Source organism: Squalius cephalus (assembly GCF_949319135.1).
Source record: "Squalius cephalus genome assembly, chromosome: 10".
NCBI classification, from domain to species: domain Eukaryota; kingdom Metazoa; phylum Chordata; class Actinopteri; order Cypriniformes; family Leuciscidae; genus Squalius; species Squalius cephalus.
The window spans coordinates 11394385-11415772 of record NC_137131.1 but is presented as its reverse complement, the minus strand read 5'-3'; the positions used below and the strand labels follow the sequence as shown (position 1 = coordinate 11415772).

The following is a 21388-nucleotide window of genomic DNA, read 5'->3' as shown; positions in this document are numbered from 1 at the left end:
GTCTTGGTGCCAGAAACCACAGAACACCTTCAGGGGTCTTGTAGAATCCATGCCTCGGTGGGTAGGCTCTGTTTTGGCTGCATGCGGAGGACCAACAGCATATGTGCTTGTTTAAGCCCTGACGGACAAAACAAATCCTAATGTAATCCTTTAGTCCCGAGTCATGATGATGTGACCGGACTTCAGTTTGATTTCCACGGTCCGGCTACTAAATACTTGTCTGATTTTTGTCGCCTGATACCACAAACAGCCACATTATACTAATCAGTTCAGACAAGATAAATCCCCTCTTAAAACAAACCTTCCATAGACTGCTGTTATCCATTGTATTTATTTGGCAGTCATGCGTGAGAGCCAGAGGACACTTTGTTCCCATACACTAACACCCAAACACCTGCCTGCTAGACTGATAATATCCGTTCTGACAATTTTTGGCCTAACCTACTGTCAATTCTCACAATAAAAACCATTACAATGGTCATGAAAAAATCCTAAGTATATTGGCTCCACCAAAGGAGGAAAACTGCATATTTAAGCTTGGAATAATGACAGATAGAAAGAGTCTTTAAGAGCGCAAGCCAAGGAGACAGTGGGGATGGGAATGTGTAGTCTATGGTCATGGTATGCACTGGGGGGAGGGTCTTCTGTTTGTGTGTTAATATGACGGGGGAGTCTATGTACTCACTGACCCCCATGATGGGGGAAAACAGCTTTATAAGGTCATTATATAACCATAAATGTGTTTCTTGTGATGCTTTGTTGCTTGCTTCTCAACTAAACACCCTTTTAAATGTTTTATTAATACATGTATATATGGACACTTGTGTCTTTTTTAAAAAAACATTTAAAAAATCTTTATTCCAAACATTTGTTTATTCCATCATTTTACACCAGTAGTGAACATGGCTCATGTCCATCTGCAAAGTGACTAAACAGAGGTGCAGGATATCCAGGACAGACTTTCACCCTGCTTTTGTCATGTAATATATAAATAGTGCCTGTTTGATTGTTAGTGTCATATTAAACCAGCAAACTTCCTAAAATAGTCTATATTTTTGACAGAATACAATTTGTTGAATAATTGAGTGATATCTTAAGTGATATGCACATCTAGTTATAAGGTTTGTTGATCTCATTTATCAGTTTTTAAGGTTATTTCAGAGTATAACAAACCTAAAACGCAGACCAAGACATCACAACCATTTAGAATGGTCAAACTGAGACTTGAGACAATATATAATACAATACAATGTATAATATAATATAATATAATACAATATACGTGCATGCACATCATATGTTCATAAGTCATTTCATTCTGTTTTCTGGATTGATGAGTGGAAGAAGGGTTGTGTAAATAGGGTTGGATTAGTTAGAATCTATGGCTCACAGAGGTTAACATGGATTCCATTAAACATTACTAAACTAACTGCTTATTTAAGGGTTCTACTTTTTCTGTGAAGGATTTTAGGAATCATATATGCATTTCAGGTACGATGGAACAGGAGTCACTGGTATGAGTATTTCTGGAAGCTTGCCGTAGAATGCGGCATCATGAATAATGCTTCACTGGATTTAGGTCACTCTAAATGGAGCATAGTCAGAGTGACATCAGTGACGGGCACTGGTGAGTTTTGATTGTCTACATGCAATCACAGAAAAACATTCTAGATTATAATTATGTATATATATATATATATATATATATATCATGAAACTGCTAACTGTCAGCAAAATACAAGAGCTAGTGTATGATCAAAATAGATACGCAACCCATTTCAATAAAAAGTGACAAGTTATAAATTTAACTCTTGTGTCAGACTACTTACTAATTTAAGATGTCTAAATAACAGCATCAACTATTCTCAAGTTAGAAGGGAATTTGTGTGAAAACAAACTCTTTGATTTAAAGCTTCAGGCAGAGAATGATTTATGGTTGGCAAACTTGGCATTTATGAGAGCTTGGGCCTCAAGGAAACATAAAAGGGCGGTGAAAGCAGCTGTGCCGTGAAATATCTGATACACCGTGCTGACTCAGCATTCTCTGTCTCACATCTTTAAAAGCTTCTGCACAAAGAGACATATTATCATCTATTTAGCAAATGGAAAATGTTGATGATGTAACACTGTACTGTTGAATCGAATGTTAAATAGGCTACAACCAAACATGCAGCCAGGGGCGTAGTTTGTGGGGGGGTTAGGGGGGAGATAACCCCCCCAATATTTAAATCTTTGTATTACAACCCCCCCAATATTTATACCATGATCACATGAAAAATATGCAGAATAATTTTTCAACCCCCCCAATGTTCAAACCAAATCTACGCCCTTGCATGCAGCCAATGAATCGTTAGCCTAGAGAGCGCACAAGAGAGTAAAAATGTTTTTACGGTGGGCTAAATGTGTGATTTTTCAATTAATGTTTTATAGATCATGCAAAAAAAAAATCACATTGCTTTTACAGTAAATACATACAATTCGATTAAAGATGATCATCGCTGCCTCCTTGTGGAGATGTTGGAGCAGTAGCCTACTTAATGCTGTTTTTGTTGTGCTGTTGGTCAGATAGTCTTTTTAAAGTTGGCATGGAAGTTGCTATAGTCTTTTCTTTCCAGTTGTGACTGAGACGGGTTCTCGAACAAGAAAAAAACCCTAACCCTTTAATGGGGTTACATTTGTGCCAAAAATGAGTCGACTGCTTTGTACTACATTTGTCCTTGTCAACAGTCATTGCCTTTATTTGCAGATAAATTAGTATATGTTGATGTGTATGTTCTCTGTTTATTTCGTATTGTTCTGTCGTTCTGTCATCTTGCTTTGTTGTCCTTACTGTCGTCTTGTTATCTTGTCGTCATTACTGTCATCTTAACTGTCGTCCTGTTCTGTCATCCTTACTGTCAGCTTGCTCTGTTGTCCTTAGTGTCGTCTTGTTATAAGAGCTAGAGGTATCCCCATGCTTCTCATAACCTTCTCACATCAATGGAATTATTTTGTAAATGTACTTTTTTTGTAAACCTACTTTGCTTTAATTTTGGCAGCTTTGCCTGAGGTCTGTGTCTGCTTATGTACACAATACATTTGAAACAGTTTACATAAAGGATAGTAAGGATAACAGAGCAAGATAACAGATCAAAACTCCAGCAAGGACGACAGTAAGGACAACAGTAATGACAACAAGATAACAGTAAGGACAACAAAACAGGACGACATGAAGGACAGCAAAGCAAGATGACAGAACAAATTGACATAAACAGAGAACATACAGATCAACATCAACTGAACAACTAGGCACTGAATGTTGACAAGGACAAATAAATGTCCTGCAAAGCACAAAGCAGTCGATTCATTTTTGGCACAAATAGAACCCCATACTCAAGAGAGTATGTGATTTCGGACGCAGCCGAGATGTCAGGATGGGAAGTTATTTTGATTAAAGTTTTTAAGGACACATGCATTAAAATAATAATAATGTGCACTGTGCACAGATAAATCATTTATAATAAATATGGCATATTCCATAATGAACCATTTTGATGTCATGGTGACTTTAAGAGCCCTAAGTAAATGTAGGGTAAACACTTGCAGAGCTGCTATGTCATATTGGATTTAAGATATGAGTCCTGAGCAGTTTAAATAAAGGGCAGGGAGCTTATGCTAAAATCTTATATAATTCTCCTTATGTATTTCAGACACAAGCAGAACTCAACAGACCATTAATAGCCACTCCCAAATAAATAAATATGTATTTGTAGGCTACTGATATGGTACAATTGGGATCTATGTTTAATATTGAGTTGATGGAGTTGTTTTTATCTGAATTATATTTTAACACAATGATTGATGTAAAAAAGTATATTATTAAATTCAAAGCAGTGTAGCCTATAATACAATGAAGGAGAAAACAGTATAGTGTGACACCAAATGATTTACAATGCAAATGCCTTTTTGTTTCCACACCTTTGACACAACAGCACAAATGTGGGTGCAGGTATCGTGTTCCAGCTGAGTTAAACAGAGAACAAGACCGTTCTTTGTTTTGCCTGCAAATGACATCTGAAATTATATCTACTTCTTGTAGAACAAATAGTTTAATGTGTTGCCTATCTCATATCAGTTTTGGCTGGATGTAGTGATTTACAGTAGTAGAGATTAATAAGGAGAGTTTGAGTTTGATCACATAGCCTACAACAAAAATAAAAGGACTTGAGAGGGGAAAAAAATATTAGGCCTAATAAAAACTTAATATATGTTAGTATTTTCTATTATTGGGCTAAGTATTGTTATGTTCTTGTTATGTATGTTAGACCGAAAAAACTAACCAGCCGATCCCTGGATACTAAATTGCATACTAAATACTAGCCTACTACTATTACCATTGAATAAAGTAGTAGCCTATAGGCTATGAGTGGTATAATATGATATTTCATTTTGCACAAGTCCCGCCTCAAACTAACGGCATTTTCATAGAGCCGTCTCAAAGTATTCAGATTGTTTAATATGTGGTCACATTTTATGTTTACAGAGTCTATCGGACTATTTCTGTTATAGTCTGGTTGTACGGAGGCTTTATACGTTGTTTACCAAAAAATTACGCCCGCCAATTTACTTAAAATTATGATTAGTTTTTAAACAGTTTCGAGCGGGTGTTTTGCCATTAAACGTTACAATTGTCCAGCAAACATAATCCACTCAGTCTGAAGTGCACAGCATATCATTATAGCGCTAAAGGTTTTTAGTGTGACATGACTATAGCCTATTAAAATATAGCTGTCACTTTTGCTAGCGTTAACCCCACAGGAAACACTGCAGACTAGTAAACTTATCGATGACAATATACCAAACAGGTTTGGACACGACAGTGGAATGTTGCACAATCGGTTAGTGTGACGTGAGGTCCCGTAAGTTTGAGTCTTTGAAACTATTAAGTAGAAAGTAACACCAACACACCACGAATGCTTTCACACCCACTCTCTCTGCTCACTCCGCCCAGGAACCGTCAGTTTATAGAAGGAAGCGCTGAGACATCTGAGAGAAGGATCGCTTTGTGTGCCAGCTGATCAGAAGTGAAGATGGCAGAGGGAAAACAAGGTGCCAACATTGGGGGCAACATCGGCGCGGGAGCTGGCATCCTGGCCAAACGCTTTCAGAAATCAATGAACCGAGCACAAGAGAAGGTAGGTGTGGTTTTTTGTTTAGTTCAGGACCTTGGCTCTCAGGTCATGCTGCTCTGGATGTGTATTTTGTGTGTGACTATCCAACATTATTCTACTTGTACGTATTTATAAGTCCTGAAGAAAAATGGTACAATTGTAAACAGGATATGAAAATATTGTGAGTTGTAGAGCTGTTTTTTTTTTTTTTTTTTTTTTTTTTAATTCACTTTTGTGAACACAAGGACTGCCACTTCCTGCCTCAATCACTTCCTCCCTAAGCTCACCTCCTCTTCTAGATTTCACTCTTTTGCAGACTGCACACAGTATCTTATTATCTTAAAACCACTCATTTGTTTTAATTCGGGAAATGTAGTGTCCGCTAGAGCATTTCTGATCTTTCCTCATCACAAGGAACAATTGCTGCAATTGATATTCGAGAATAAATGTGGAACTGCCTGGCGAGAGTCATATTTCAGTGGCCATACAGTGACAACTCTTGATCTTCTACCTGACATCATGTCTGACTGCAGTGTGATCAACTTGGTTGTAGGTCATGCAGAAGCTGGGCAAAGCCATGGAGACGAAAGATGAGCAGTTTGAGGAGTGCTCTTCTAACTTGAACAAGCAACAGGTATGTATGAGAGAGAGAGAGAAAAACATGCAGATTTTTTTACCTCAAACAATTGATAGTCTGCATTAAATGGGGTCACCGCTCAACATTAGGACATTGTTATTTAAAGTAACTGGACTGGGTGAGTTGTGGTGTGTTGTATATGAACACTGACTGAATGATTATTGAAAGTAGCACAGGAAACTCCACCTTTAGAAAATGTCAATAAGCGACGGCAGCTCTCTTTCTTTTCAGTACAGTATCAAAGGTTGACCTTTTCTGGCCTATTTTCATCCCATTTATTCCCTCAACCAACCCAAGAACCCCCTATAAAATGCTATACTTGATTGGTAATGCTTTTCATTACACTAACAAACTTTTATTATAGTACACTTCTGTTGATGTAGTTTCTCACTTAGGAACTTCACATCCTATTCCATGTCCTGCATGCTTCGTTTAATAATCATAGATGGTTTACACTCTGTAGATGCAACCAAGTCAAGAGGCTGCTACTTTCAACCATAAATAAAATGTATATTTACATATTACATGCATGGAAGTTTTCATGTTTTATTTTAATCCACTTACCACAAACAGTAGCTTCAAGAACCCAATAGTAAAATCCATTGAACTAATTTCCTTACCACCTACACATTTTCTATTTTTATTCAGAAAGTTTCAGTTTCCATAATATGCCTGTATTATGTGTCGTGTGGGTACACATTTCAAAATGCACTTGACTATAAAAGTAACCAAACATTTTTGAAATGGGTATAATGGTATCCATAGTAACTATTGAAGTCAGTGGGTGCCGTCCACTGTTTCATTACCAGCATTCTTTCCAATATCTTTTTTAGTGTTCAACAGAAGAAAGAAACTCATACAGGTTTGGAACAACTTGAGAGAATGAAAATTCGGTCATCATTTACTCACCCTCAAGTTGTTCCAAACCTGTATGAGTTTCTTTTTTCTTCTTCTTGGGTGAACTGTCCCTTTAATAAACCTTTAACCTTTAGACAAACATGTGATTGTTTCTTTTCTCTTTCCAGACTGATGGCGTCAGGCTCTTTAAGGATGTTAAAGCGTACTACAATGCTGTTAAAGGTACTGTCTTAGTTGAAATGCAGACATTTTTTGTATTGAAATCTACTGACTGAATCTTTTGAATCAATTGAAGAATTAATTTTAGCACTCTACAGAACTTTGTATTTCATAATACTTGTTTTAATCGATTCAGATTTTAGATTTGCAATTACTTGCTAATTGTGCCATAGGCTGCTGGGTGAGAGTGAAAGTGAGATGAGATGGTCTTGGTTGTGTTTCTCCGATTCAGCATTTGGGGAAGTGAATGTCTGTCAATAATGGAACTGAAAATGCTTATTGTGTAAATGTCTACAAGAATAGGTGACCTTCCCGATTGAATTGTGGGCGTACTGCCCAGATGTATGTTTGCAGAGCTATATGAAAATATGAAGGGGTTACTGAGTTTGAGGAAGACGCAAGATGTCCGTGGTCTCGTTACGCGAACCATTCGCGCGCTTTTGATAGAAACCAAAGTCACCGCATGTGTTTTTAGCCCCATCTCACAGGTGTTCTAAAAGGATGAATTAGTATCTGTGCTAAATCTCTGAATGTGGCTGAATCTAAAACAGTTTATGTAACTGCCGTATTAGAGAACAGATTATTCACAGATTATGAATTTATAATATACCACGGAATAAACTGGTGTATACATTGAATGTAATTATTAATCAAATTTCCGTCCAGCACTGTATGTTTTGCAGCGCTTGATGACTACCATAAGATACTTAAGAATGCTCATTGGTTGATTTCATAATTTCTTGTTATTACAGTCACAGCTTTGTTACTTGCAGTGACTTGTTGGGAATAGACACAGCTTTAGTACTACTGCCAGATTGTGTAACAGTTTTAAAAGAAGTCCTCACGTGATGTTTTGTACACTGTTTCTCAGTGATGCATGAATCATCCAAGCGCCTGTCCCAGACTCTTAAAGATATCTATGAACCAGACTGGCATGGAGTCGAAGATCTGACTGTCATTATTGAGGTAGATCAGGCCTTTTTTATGACATTTAATAGTTGAAATCTCTACCTTCCTTGCCTTCATCATCTCTCTGGCTTGATATTACAGAGTGAGGATCTCCTGTGGAATGATTATGAGGAGAAGCTGAGTGATCAAGTCGTTCGAACAATGGAGAATTACACCGGACAGTTTCAAGATGTCAAAGTTTGTATAGCTGCCAAATTACAAACCTGAACGTGATAAATTATGTGTTCACTATCTATAGCCTAGGTCTGTTTAGTGTGTTTTTGAAAGGTTGTCAGGCTTGGTGTTGAATGACTGTTTTTAGCCTTGACAATTTGGCTGTTATCTAAAGTTTTCTTAGACTTTTTGATATTGTTTAACAAAACAAAAATTCCTTGGGGGAGCTATAACTTTGTCACAGCTTTAGTTTAGAGTGATAGATAGTATAAGATGCTAATACCTTGGTATCTTGATGCATACCAAAGCATTGAATGCTTATTAAATTCTCATAGTATTTACATGGTACTTCAAAATCATTCTTAAGTTTACTGTAGCTTTAAATTCTCTAATACTGTGATCTTGCAGGAAAGAGTGGCTAAACGAGGAAGGAAGCTGGTTGATTATGATTCAGCTCGTCATCATCTGGAGGCGCTACAAAACGCTAAGAAGAGAGATGAGGCCAAAACAGGCAAGGTCAGCTCACATTTGATCATTTAAATCTCCCATTTTAGAAATGGTTCGTATTGCTAGTTTGTTATAGCTCATCGCATGACCATTGGTGCTGATTCCTCTCAGGCCGAGGAGGAGTTCAGTAAAGCCCAGGAGGTGTTTGAAGAAATTAACAAGGAGTTAAGAGAGGAGCTGCCTGTCCTCTACCAAAGGTTGGTACAGCTTTATTAACAAAAATGAAACTTAGGGTGTGATTTACACTTTGAATGTTTGGTTCGATTGAAACAAACCCTGGTGCATCTGCTCTGTTAGTACGGTTCATTTGAATAAGTGTGAACGCTAAAAAGACGAGACCGCTGAAAAAATATGAACGCAACATTGAACAAAGACATGTACTGTAAAGGAACCAAAACCAGGACATTATGTCACTAGATGCGAGCCTAAAAAAGACAGAATTCTCAAGCATACCTGTCTTTTCTTGTCATAGTTGCGATGTTGTCCATCACAGTTTGGTATAGGCATTAGGACCGTGTCTCCTTGCAGCAGATCTTAGAGTGTGTGTGTGTGTGTGTGTGTGTGTGTGTGTGTGACGGAGGGTATCCTAGCCCAAGTTTCGTCGCAAAATATATGTCATAAAAGCTGTTTTTTTTAATCTTTGGATTAATAAGTGTGAACACAAAGCGAATCAGGACTAAATGTATAGTTTTCTCTTTTTTGGTCCGGGCCAAAAGAACCAAGAGAACCGAACTACACGTGTGAACACACCCATAAAAGAGATAAATTCAGCCAATTCCTTCCTGTCAACGAGGTCTCTAATAATAATAAAAATGTAATATTTAATTTGGCTACATTGTCCTCCTGTTTTCAGCCGTATAAGCTGCTACGTCACCATGTTCCAGAACATCTCAAACCTGCGGGATGTCTTCTACAAGGAAATGAGTGTGGTAAGAATGCAACATTTGCGTTTTATTTTACTTTGATGCTCCTTTTCTGTTAAGTGCAACAGCAAACATTAAGCACAGAGTACTTCTGGGATGGACATACATAGTATCCTCTTCTTTCTGTCATTGAAATGCCAGGGTTTTATTAATTACATTTACTTATTTAACTTGGAAAATACACTTCATTATGACTCACAACATTTCCTTTTCAGTAACATTGTTTAATGTTCAAATCTTAATTAAGTTAAAGAGGTCAATGTTGCTGAATGACAGAATTTAATTTCATGTTTCAGTTAAATCACAATATTTATAATATGATGAAGAAGCTTGAGGATCAGCACTCCACCAAACCCTTCATCATCAAAGGCCTGAACAGGTAATATCTTTATTTGGAAATAATTAATGTCTATGAAGATCTACTGTGGCCGCTATTGGTCCATATTCAAAATGCATGAATGTAATTTCATACAAAATAATAAGAAGAAGGATAACACAAACACTTTACCAGTAAAACCTTTCACAAAACTTTGGGAACATCTTACTTTTGGTTACCCTGATAGGACACCTGTATGAATTTGAAGAAAACTTACTTCACCGTTCAAAAATCAAAAATCACGAAGGACGCATTAAAGGGGTGGTTCAGGATTTTGGATATCGGACCTCATTTACAAGTTAGCCTGTGTGTTATTTATCAGTGGAGACAGTTTTCAAAAATTTTCACCCAGCCCTTCCAGTTGCATAGTTTGCTGGTGCTAGGCTAGCGCGAGTCAACGGTATCTGTTAGCCTGCCATTAAAAACAGTTTTACGCACTCCACAGTACACCAAAAGCAAATAAATTATAATGCCAGACTATCGATGTAAATGTCTGTTGAGAGAATAATGTTAGAAATCAAACTACTCTTGCATTTCAGTGATCGTTTACATTTACAGGAACTAGTTTCTCAGCAGCGGCGGAGTTTTACTTTGCTCCGGTTAGTAGTACTGCGCCAAAAAGTAAACACAGAACAGAAGCGCACTACAGTTGGCACGTCTAGCTAGCTATATGTAGCTATACATTTTCTGCACTGGCACCACCGGTCTCCTGAACCGTTCTGTCCCGGTTCTCTACTGCATCTCCAGCTGCTGTTGTCTCTACAGACAGACATTCTTTCTATTTCTGCCCTTTTAGCATCCATCTCGATTAGTTGTTCGTCTGTGTATTCCGGCTCATACATGTAAGTTACGGTTCGTTGAATAACACACATTCCTCGCCTGCATCATCTCCAAAGTCCAAAACATTGCCTTGGCTTTCAAACTTGGCCATAGTCCTATGTCTTGTTGATTTCTTCGTGAAATATACTCTGCTTCTGCTGTAGTGATGAGTGTCAGCGGCAGGTAAATACACTTGCGTGATTGTCATGTGGACCGGCTCTCTCGGTTGCCTATGTAACTTAATATCACTCCGCCGCTGCTCTAGACTGTGCTAATAAATACAGGGAACAAAATATAACTATTGCAATGTGATGAAAGGGTAGTTTGATTTTTAACATTATTCTCTCAACAGACATTTACATCGATAGTCTGGCGTTATAATTTATTTGCTTTTGGTGTACTGTGGAGTGGGTAAAACTGTTTTAATGGCAGGCTAGCAGTTACCGTTGACTTGCGCTAGCCTAGCACCGGCGAACTATGCAACTGGGAGGACTGGATGAAAAATTTTGAAAACTGTCTCCACTGATAAATAACACACAGGCTAACTTGGAAATGAGGTCCGATGTCCAAAATTCTGAACCACCCCTTTAAATTAAAGAAAGGTAACCGTAAATACATTTATGGTTACAAAACTTTTTAAATGAATGCTTTTCTTTTGAACTTTCACATTTCAATTAATCAAAGAATCATGACAAAAAAATGTATCACATTTCCCAGCAACTGTTTTCTGTCATCGATAATAATTAATATTTCTTGAGCATCCAATCAGCGTATTAGATTGAAAGTTCACCTTTTCCATCACATAAATAAATAATTAAAATGGAAAACATTTATTTTAAATTGTAATATTTCGTAAAATAGCATAAAATAATTATTTAAAACTTTTGAACTATAGTGTATTTTATTCATCCTCTAAAATGACATTTTCACAAGTTGGTTAGATGGCATTGCAAAGGAAAGTGTAACATAATTATAAGTAAAGATCTTGAATGATCTGTTTACGTAAGTGTAGATTAAGTGCTCATATACTTTTTGTGGCCATTGTATATTGCACGTCTTTAAAAGTAGGACGTCGGTGTACCAATAAAGAGAAAAAAGTAGTAATTGTGAGAGAAACTCACAATTGTGAGATAAAAAGTTGCAATTTCCTTTTTTGTTATTGAGTTTGTATCTCACAATTATGACTTTTTTTCTCAACTTTTTTATTTTTTTATTTATTTTTTTCTGTGGTGGAAGCTTCCATAGAAATCAAAGACTTTCTGTATTGTCTTTTTATATCTCTTGTTTTCTTCCTTTTGTGTTTAGTTCTAAATCTAAGAAGAGAAAGTCTGTCACGATCTCTGCGCCCATCCCCTGCAACACCGCCTTCCCTTCGGATCATCCGGGCATAAGCAAGCTCAGCATGCCCGACACCCTCACGGACACGCGTTCGCACACTTCCTCCAAGAGCACAGGAAGCACAGCATCTGAAATATCAGACTCGGAGTCGAACTCTTTTGACAGTGAGCCCAACACACCCAAACGACAGTCTTTGTGTTCGGAGGGTGAAGGGGTTCGATCCGTGGGAGCCGCTGAAAACATGTCAGAAAGTACCACTGATGAGTCTGTGAAAGCAAACGGCCAGGAACATCAAGGTTCAGTGGCCACTGAGCACTGTGAAGAGGAGGAAAGTAAATCAGAAGACACCCATCATGCATCTGCAGATGGAGACAATGAGGCTAAGCCCTTATCGGGCGACAAAGACAAAACAGCACCTGTCCCCAGTCCTCGAATACCCAGCTTCTCCAAGAAAAAAGAAGGAGAGAGGGATCAAAATACAACGGGAAACAGCAAGACGGAGGAAGCAAAGGAAGACGTTAAAGCCCAAAAGACAGAGTATGAAAATCCTCCTGGCTTCCTCGATAAGGTACAGTGTCTTTGGAAGTGTTAAAACAAAGAAAGTCATTGATTTGTATTTGTGTGGGTAATCTTTGTTTTTGTGTTTTATTCTTTTCCATAGGCTGTTGCTCTGGAGAATCAGGACTCAGATGAAGGTGTGCTTCTGCTGTTTGAAAAGGGAGATGTGATCCTTATATATGTTGATGAAGAAGAAAAGGTGAGGTCTATATATATTTGTTGTATGGCATAGGAGTTTTTACTTAACTTAAGGACTTTCTTGCATCTGGGAACAGGGTTTGAAATTGGAAGGTTGTTGGTTCCATCACTGATAAGGAAACTGTTGTGTCCTTAAGCATATTGGGGATCAGTAAGATTTTTGTTTGTTTTTATTTTTATTCAGCAAGGATGGATTGCATTGAACAAAAGTAACAGTAAAGACAATTATAATGTTTCAGACAATTAATTTTTCCAATAAATGCTGTTATTTTGAACTTTTTATTTCTTGAAAGAATCCTGAAAAATAAGTCATGATTTCCACAAATATTTCTGCTGTTTTCAACATTGATAATTATAATTATAATAATTTCTTGAGCAGCAAATCAGCATATTAGAATGATTTCTGAAGGATCATGTGACACTGAAGACTGATATAATGATGCTGAAAATTCAGCTTTGCATCACAGGAATAAATTACAATTTAAAATCTATTTTAAAAAAACAACATTATTTTTAATTGTAAATTAAATAAATAAATATCAAAATGACTGTTTTTACTGTATTTTTTAAATAAATGCCACCTTGGCTTCTTTAAAAATATTAGAAAATCTTACTGACCCCAAACTTTTGAACAGTAGTGTGTATTTTTTTCCTTTACAAATTTCAGTTATTATTACCTGAATAACTTGCCCCCATCATGGCTTTCATATCTCATTCATGCTTTTGGATATTCACATTTGCCGTGTCATGCTCATGCGGAAAAAACAGTTGTGTTTGGCATCGGCATCAAAATGCAGCGAGTTTGAATAGAATACACACGTCGAATAGAATTTTAGGAAGCTTATCAGTGAATAGTTAGTATGGACTACATTCATAAGTGCTTTCTTTGTCCTTTTTGTAAATGTGTTTTTTACATTTCATAATTTATTATTATTAGCTTTGATAATGGTTTGTTCATTCTAATGAATCAGTCTGAAATCTATTAGTACTTTTCAACATTCTTGTAATGTTGTGAAAATCTTCTATTGCAGCCGGAGGGCACAGTATGGGGCGTGAGAGAGCAGGACTGGATCCAGTACAAGGATCTAACATTACTCTCTGGCATTGTCAAAGAGACCATGATTGAGCGCATCACCTCTGATTAAGATATGTCTTGATGTGGAGGACACAGGATGGCATGTGAACCCGAGGTGCCTTGAGTGCCCGTCTGAGTGCACTTATGACAGGGTGTCGTAATATGAACTTTGTCTGCCCTTTCCACTAGACATGAAATACAGCCTGACTTCTTTAGGATATGGTGACTTTACAAGTTCCTGTCGCAGCCTCAAGACTGCGTAGTCTTTGTTTTTTGTATCTTTGTCTTTCTGACTTTTATAGATTTGAATTTTGATCAATGGATTTATGCATTGTTCATGCAGTTCTTCACTGTTTCATTTGCATGAATGAAGCCACATATTTTGTATCAGAAAAAAAAATATAGTGTATTATGCAAAAATATTTCAAAACATACTGCACTTTCTGGTGTTTTGTTGAACTAGCTGTGATCTCTTCTCTATGTGTGTATTAACAGTGTAATGTTATCGTCAATGTTGTTTCTCTTATAAACTCAGTGTTAAAGATAGACTACCAAGCTTTTTACAATGTTTACAGGACCAAAAAATGTGTTTATATGAGTATTACTTTGAAACCGTTTTCTTAAATGAACAAGAAAAAAATCTATTGTTTTACTATAATAAAGTTGACTGCTGGAAAAAAGTTCTATATTGAATTGTTACTGTATGTCCTGTGCTCAAAGTGGGGAAAAAAATGCAAGTGTAATTTTTATTTGCATAATTTATTTTGCTTCTCTCAGTATCAACAATCATTAAATACTGATTTTGACTTTCTGTAGTAAATAAAATATATTAGGTGACACAGGAACCAGTTTGCAGGCTGTATAAGTATTCCACTATACTGAATTAATATGAGAAACGGTGTGTGACTCTACCAAATGTCTTTTGTTTCATTGTAGAGACAATAGATGGAGAAACTGGTATTTTCGCGGAAAGTATGGTTACCAAACTTTTTGGGGTAACAATCACATGTGACCAACCACATGTGGAGCACTTGTTTTAAGTTTTTGTGACATCTAGTGGATATTAGTGGAATTTGCACAGTTTTGCACACCCATTTGCGCGTAAACGATGGTCCTCACTGCAGAACACGAAATCCAGGGGGAGGAGTTGGATCCAGATCCAAGTCCTCCCACCTTACATATTCCTAAACCTACCCATCTCTACCCCCTGATCCCTAAACCTACCCATCTCTACCCCCTGATCCCTAAACCCACCCCTAAACCTACCAATCTCCACCCCCTGATCCCTAAAACCACCCCTAAACCTACCAATCTCCAACCCCTGATCTCTAAACCCACCCCTAAATCTACCAATCTCCACCCCCTGATCTCTAAACCCACCCCTAAACCTACCCATCTCTACCCCCTGATCTCTAAACCCACCCCTAAACCTACCCATCTCTACCCCCTGATCTCTAAACCCACCCCTAAATCTACCAATCTCCACCCCCTGATCTCTAAACCCACCCCTAAACCTACCCATCTCTACCCCCTGATCCCTAAACCCACCCCTAAACCTACCCATCTCTACCCCCTGATCTCTAAACCCACCCCTAAACCTACCAATCTCCAACCCCTGATCTCTAAACCCACCCCTAAATCTACCAATCTCCACCCCCTGATCTCTAAACCCACCCCTAAACCTACCCATCTCTACCCCCTGATCCCTAAACCCACCCCTAAACCTACCCATCTCTACCCCCTGATCTCTAAACCCACCCCTAAACCTACCAATCTCCACCCCCTGATCTCTAAACCCACTCCTAAACTTACCCATCTCTACCCCCTGATCTCTAAACCCACCCCTAAACCTACCAATCTCCACCCCCTGATCTTTAAACCCACCCCTAAAAGTACCAATCTCCACCCCCTGATCTCTAAACCCACCCCTAAACCTACCAATCTCCACCCCTTAGATCTGGATCCAACTCCGCCCCCTGGATCTCGTGTACTGCAGTGAGGTGCTACTGCTCTGCCTCACGCTCTCACACCACAGTGAACACAAACACTCTCATACAACAGAGACATGATGATGCAACTAAAAATATGCGCATGCACGTTTACTGAATATTGTAACGTTTACATATTATAAACTTTTTTTTTCCATAGTGTAGAGAAAACAAAATAGTTTACATTTATTTATACATCTATTTTTGTTTTATTAATTAACCAGTAAAGTCTGACTCGCTTGTAAATGACCATAGAGGTGATATTACCTGCTCAACATAGATGGCAGGGAAAGTTTATATGGAATAAAAGTGCAACTAGCACATGTGTAATTTTCAAGATAATTCTGCTAACCACAAGCAGTTAAGTTTCTTCCACTACTACAGCTGTGATGACTTAGTCCTAGATATTATTAGTTATATTAATACCACCATTACTTTTACTTCTATTACTACAGCTACCGCATTTAAGAAAAATGTGACCCTGGATCACAAAACCAGTCACAATTAAGTAGCACGGATATATTTGTATGGGTCAAATTTGTAGATTTTTCTTTCATGCCAAAAATCATTAGGATTTTAAGTAAAGATCATGTTCCATGAAGATATTTTGTAAATTTCCTACTATATGAAACATTTATTTTTGAAAGTGAATGCAGCACAACCGCGAACATAATGGACAACTTTAAAGGTGATTTTCTCAATGTTTCGATTTTTTTGCACCCTCAGATTCCAGATTTTCAAATAGTTGAATTATGTCCTATCACAATGAACCATACATCAATGGAAAGCAAATTTATACAGCTTTCAGACGATGTATAGCCTACATCTCAATTTCCAAAAAATTGACCCATGTTGACTGGTTTTGTTTTTAAAATAAAGGTTTCGTATATTAACTTAGTGTTTCTTACATTTGCCGTCATGATAATCATAACCATTTTAATTCAAATTAGGCATCGCCTAATATCACACGTCATTCTCGAAACATTTAGTTAACATTATTTTGCGCATTCAAGCCTTACTCAAGTCAGTCTCGTCTTCATCCATACCCGTAGGAGTCGCTGTTTTCTGTTACACGGACGCATTATTTCACTTTTGCTCCTCTGCTGTACATCGGCGAAGAGCAACAACAATAACACGCTGTCAGCGCGGGTTTATGGAGCAATAAATGACAGTAAACGTGGATTGGTCGTTTGAGGCGGTCTTACTGTCGTTCATAAAACTCCGGTCAATGTCAATTCTGCACTAGTAGCTGTTACTGCAGCTGGATTTGCGCTGTCTCCAGGTCAGAAGAGCGGATGCTCCTGAACAACTATTTTTAGTAACTGGATAGTTCTTTGTTGTTTTGGAATTTCTCAATAATGTTTTCCTTATTCATGTATATTTGACGACAGGAATGGCGTTCAATAAGACGTATATACGCGTGGGCTACTCGTGTTTTGGGATGTTGGTGGGATTTTCGGCGTTTCTAGTGTGGAACATCGCATATAAACAGCCGTGGACAGCCGCGATGGGTGGATTATCAGGTACTTTCTTTGGCTGCGTCTCAAATGCAAGTGAGCCGCCTACCTAGACAGCATTTTGGTCATCATAAACTGATGCTGAACGCACCTGGGATGCTAAAAATGTTGTCTAGGTTGGCAAATAATTAGTTTTAGCCTGGGACAGTGTTCAAATAGATAATGGATTTTAAGTAAACTTTGCTTGTACTTTTGTGCCTTTCGTCGAGTTGCAAGTTAGGGCACTTAAGCGAAGAGAATAGAAGACAGTAAAGTACACCCTTTTCGATCAAAAAGATTGGATTATTAAATTATTAAATAATAATATATTACACTCTTTCATTCAAAAGTGAGGAGTCAGTAAGATTAAAAATAAAGAGAAGGCAAGAGCAGGTTTTATTCAGAAAGGATGCATTAAATTGATCAAAAGTGACAGTAAAGACTTTTACAAGCTGTACCACTGTGATGTTAATTTCTTGAGCACTAATTTCTACTGAAAATTCAGCTTTGCCATCACAGGAATAAATTGTATTTAAAATATATTTAAATTGTACTAACATTTCACAATGTTATTGTTTTTACTGTGTTTATGATTCAATAAATGTAGCACTGTTGAACATGAGACTTCTTTCAACCAAATAGTCCGACCCAAAACTTTTGAAAGGTACTTCACACAAATCCGTTCACAGACGACCATTCAACATGTTCACTGGGTCGTGTCGAACACTTGGCCTGACATCGTCATTGTTTCCATTTCTAAAGCAAATTAGTCCAAAATCTTTGTGTATGGGATAAGAAGAGTGTCACCTTTACCTTAATAAATGCAAGAAAAAGATTTGAGATTTCGCCCAGACCAGTGGTTTTCACTAAACCTTTGTTCCTCACAGTGCACTTTGATCCGTCACTATGCTCTTCAAACTCAGGGCCTTTGAGTTTGTGTTATGCAAGTAGGCTATGGTCTAGTCTGTGCATTTGTACTTTGAGTACAAGTTTTATACTTTGGTCAGTCTAGTTTCTACTGCAAATGATGGCATGATTTTACAGAATTTTGGTCTGTGCAGTTATTAGATGGTTGACCAGTCACATTAAATATGTCAACAAATATTAGGTTAAAAAATGTAAAGCAGAGCATATTCCAGATGTTGTAACTGTGGCCACCGCTTAAAATCACATTTTAACTGTTTGCAGACATTTTTGTCTTTTACATTTTTTTTTTTTTTGGTAACACTTTATTTTACATTGTCCTTGTTACATATGTTACATGTACTTACCATAGTAATAACAGTAAATTATGCATAATTACGTGTAACTAACCCTCAACCAAAACCTAATCCTACCCTAACCCTATGGGAAGTACATGTTGTTAATTAATATTACTCAGTACTTAAATATATAATTACACTGTAACAATGACACTTTAAAATAAAGTGTAACCTTTTTTTATCATTGTATCCATTTTTTTAAGTGTAATAGTGTGGAAAAAATGTGTGTATGTGGGAGGGGGAAGTAGTTATACCCTTGGTAATGTCAGTAAGTTTTAGTCCGATGCAGGAACTTTAACTAGCATTTTCGGGAAATTTGGCAAAATGTCCTGAACTGTGCTCCAAAGCTTCCAGTTTTTTTGACATGGACATTTTTGTCCTCTAAGGACCTCAGAGTAACTTTTTTAAATTGATGCACACAAGTTAAATGGTCGTTTTTTTATTAGTACAAATATTCCTATATGTGCGAGGTCACAAAAACAGCTTGTATAATAATTATACAGGAATAATAAAGAATGTCACACTGCAGTCACTTCTTGATATTTCACATGAACTAATCTATTATTTATAGAATTTGGTTTTTTTATGAGGGCAAGTAAAACTTTTGATTAGTAAACATCCTGCCCACATACACCGCTGTTAAAAAAAATGAAAATATGATGGTGTTGGTCAGGGAGATTATGGTTTGTTGTGTAATATCACAAAGTGCTCTTCTGTAAATCTAACAACGCATGCAGAACCGAGAGCAAATAAGTGCTGTCGAAAGAATCAAACAGGAACGCAGCAGTTTACATGCATGTGAGAATATGACAAAGCAATAATAAATTGCAGACTCATAGATTCAGTCACGTGCTTGAACTTCATATTGCTCATTGTGTGTTTATACATGTATTTCTCCAGGTGTTTTGGCATTATGGACTCTGGTCACACACATAATGTACCTTCAGGACTTTTGGAGAACATGGTTAAAGGGACTGAAGTTCTTCTTGGTCACAGGCGTCATTTTCTCCATGGTCTCCGTCGTAGCGTTCATCTCCTTCCTCTGTGTTGCCGTCTCCCACAACGAATGTGAGTAGAGATCCGTACCGAAGAACGTGAAAGTCATTGTATTTGTAACATTTAGGTGTGAACTAAATGTTCATTCATATCAGTCTGAGATGAAATGTTTTGAAGAGAAAGTGGCCTTCATGACATTAAACTCACAGGAGGACGGTTGTTTGAACTTTGAAAACTGTTTCACTTTCTTTTTAATGTGTGTGTGTGTGTGTGTACAGCCCTCACAGATCCTGCCAGTCTGTACCTGTCGTGTGTGTGGAGCTTCATGAGTTTGAAGTGGGCGTTCCTGCTGGCCCTCTATTCTCATCGATATCGCAAAGAATTTGCAGACATCTCCATCCTCAGTGACTTTTAAATATACACACAGTAACACACTCGTGCCCACAGAGAACGGAGACATGCTTGGCTGTTGGACCAGGAACACTCAACGTGGAGAGTCAGAAAGCTTTTATGTTTTTAGTATATCAATATAAGACATTAGTGTATCACTTCTCTCTGTTGTCTAAGGCAGTCTATTGTAGGTCTTGTTAGACGCAAGAGTATGTTGAAGGATGTCATCTGTTATTTTACATTTTTGGACTTTTTTAATAGCTCTGATCAATGTCAATATTTTCACTTTGAGTATGTATCGTTTATAGGTATTAAGAGGAGTCTTTTGTCTTTCTCCTTGCTGCTCTTTTCTTGTCCTGAATGTTTTTCCTGCAGTTTCAACTATGGGATATTAATAAGTGACAGGTTTTTAAGCTGATCTGTCACTAAAAACCGATTTCTCCTGCTGTTGCATAGCATTTAGGTAGTCCAAACTGATAAATATTGGTTGTTAAATAAGCACTTTATTGTCTAGACAATGTGGTTTAAACAATCGCAAATCTTGTGTGGGAATCTTGAGGCGTTATTGACGAGGGAAACGTAGTTTGAAAGGCTTTTTGTTTCTTATTTCTTGTTTATACTTTTATGACCCCAAAGCAACATCCAGCACACATTTGAATTAAATGAATGATTCAGTCAATGATTTTTGTAGACAAACAGGGTTAGTGATTTTCAGTATTTACCATCACATGTCTGTCATCTGAGTGTTGTTTAGTATAAATTCATTCACTCAGATAATACTGCATGCATATCTTATATAATGTTGAGATTTCTTTTTATATTTACATCGTGATATACTGTTTGAATGTGATGTTGGCGTTTGCTTAACATTTCAGACAAGTTTGTGAACATATCCATTATATTGTATTGTTATGAAATTAATAACTTTATGTATGTGTGAGCGGGCCATTAATAAAATAACCTGTAATGGCAACCAGACACATGCTTCTTGATTTCCAAACTGTTTTAAAAAAATACAGCTTTATTTAATTCTGAGAACTGCAAAACATGTTGAAGAAAACTGAAAAGCCTACAAAACATAAAAATCCAGGCAAATGATGTGATGGCATTTCACACAAAAAGCTTTGAATGTAATTGTAGAGCAATTTGGTAATAAAAAAATGAATGAATGAATATCCTCAGAAATGAATATCAGCCCAAATGGAGTTGCAAACTGACATAGCAAAAAGAACTTTGTACCCTTTTCTTTATGTTTGTTATATACGTAGTTTACAGTCAAGGATAGCTGCCTTACGTGTTCATTGAAGGGAAATCAAAATTAATAATAATAAAAAAACAATGTAAAATGTCTCAGGATTTTTTCTTTACATTTTTAAATGGATAAATATAAAGTGCAATTAACAAAAGCTTTTAGAAATAAATTGTCAAGACCCTTCAAATGCGCCAAGGCCAGAGGAATACTGTCATTTTAAAGAC

The 21388-nt window shown here is 37.2% G+C and overlaps 2 protein-coding genes across 3 annotated transcripts; both read left to right on the top strand.

Moving 5' to 3' along the window:
- The first annotated feature begins 4833 nt into the window (after positions 1-4833).
- Positions 4834-14623, top strand: bin2b (bridging integrator 2b). 2 transcript variants are annotated; one of them, XM_079883890.1, is made up of 13 exons: positions 4834-4902; positions 5015-5174; positions 5704-5784; positions 6813-6867; positions 7736-7830; positions 7915-8010; positions 8395-8502; positions 8605-8690; positions 9347-9422; positions 9713-9795; positions 11917-12517; positions 12611-12706; positions 13737-14623. In XM_079883890.1, the coding sequence occupies exons 2-13, from the start codon at positions 5070-5072 to the stop codon at positions 13848-13850; spliced, it is 1596 nt and encodes a 531-aa protein (XP_079740016.1). In that variant the 5' UTR covers positions 4834-4902; positions 5015-5069; the 3' UTR covers positions 13851-14623. The 2 variants fall into 2 exon arrangements, with proteins under 2 accessions (XP_079740016.1, XP_079740015.1); XM_079883889.1 differs by lacking the exon at positions 4834-4902 and having other exon boundaries at positions 4988-5174.
- A 2212-nt stretch (positions 14624-16835) lies between these two features.
- Positions 16836-20890, top strand: slc48a1b (solute carrier family 48 member 1b). Its single transcript, XM_079883906.1, has 4 exons — positions 16836-17050; positions 17160-17291; positions 19427-19594; positions 19801-20890. The coding sequence occupies exons 2-4, from the start codon at positions 17162-17164 to the stop codon at positions 19935-19937; spliced, it is 435 nt and encodes a 144-aa protein (XP_079740032.1). The 5' UTR covers positions 16836-17050; positions 17160-17161; the 3' UTR covers positions 19938-20890.
- The last annotated feature ends 498 nt before the right edge of the window (positions 20891-21388 follow it).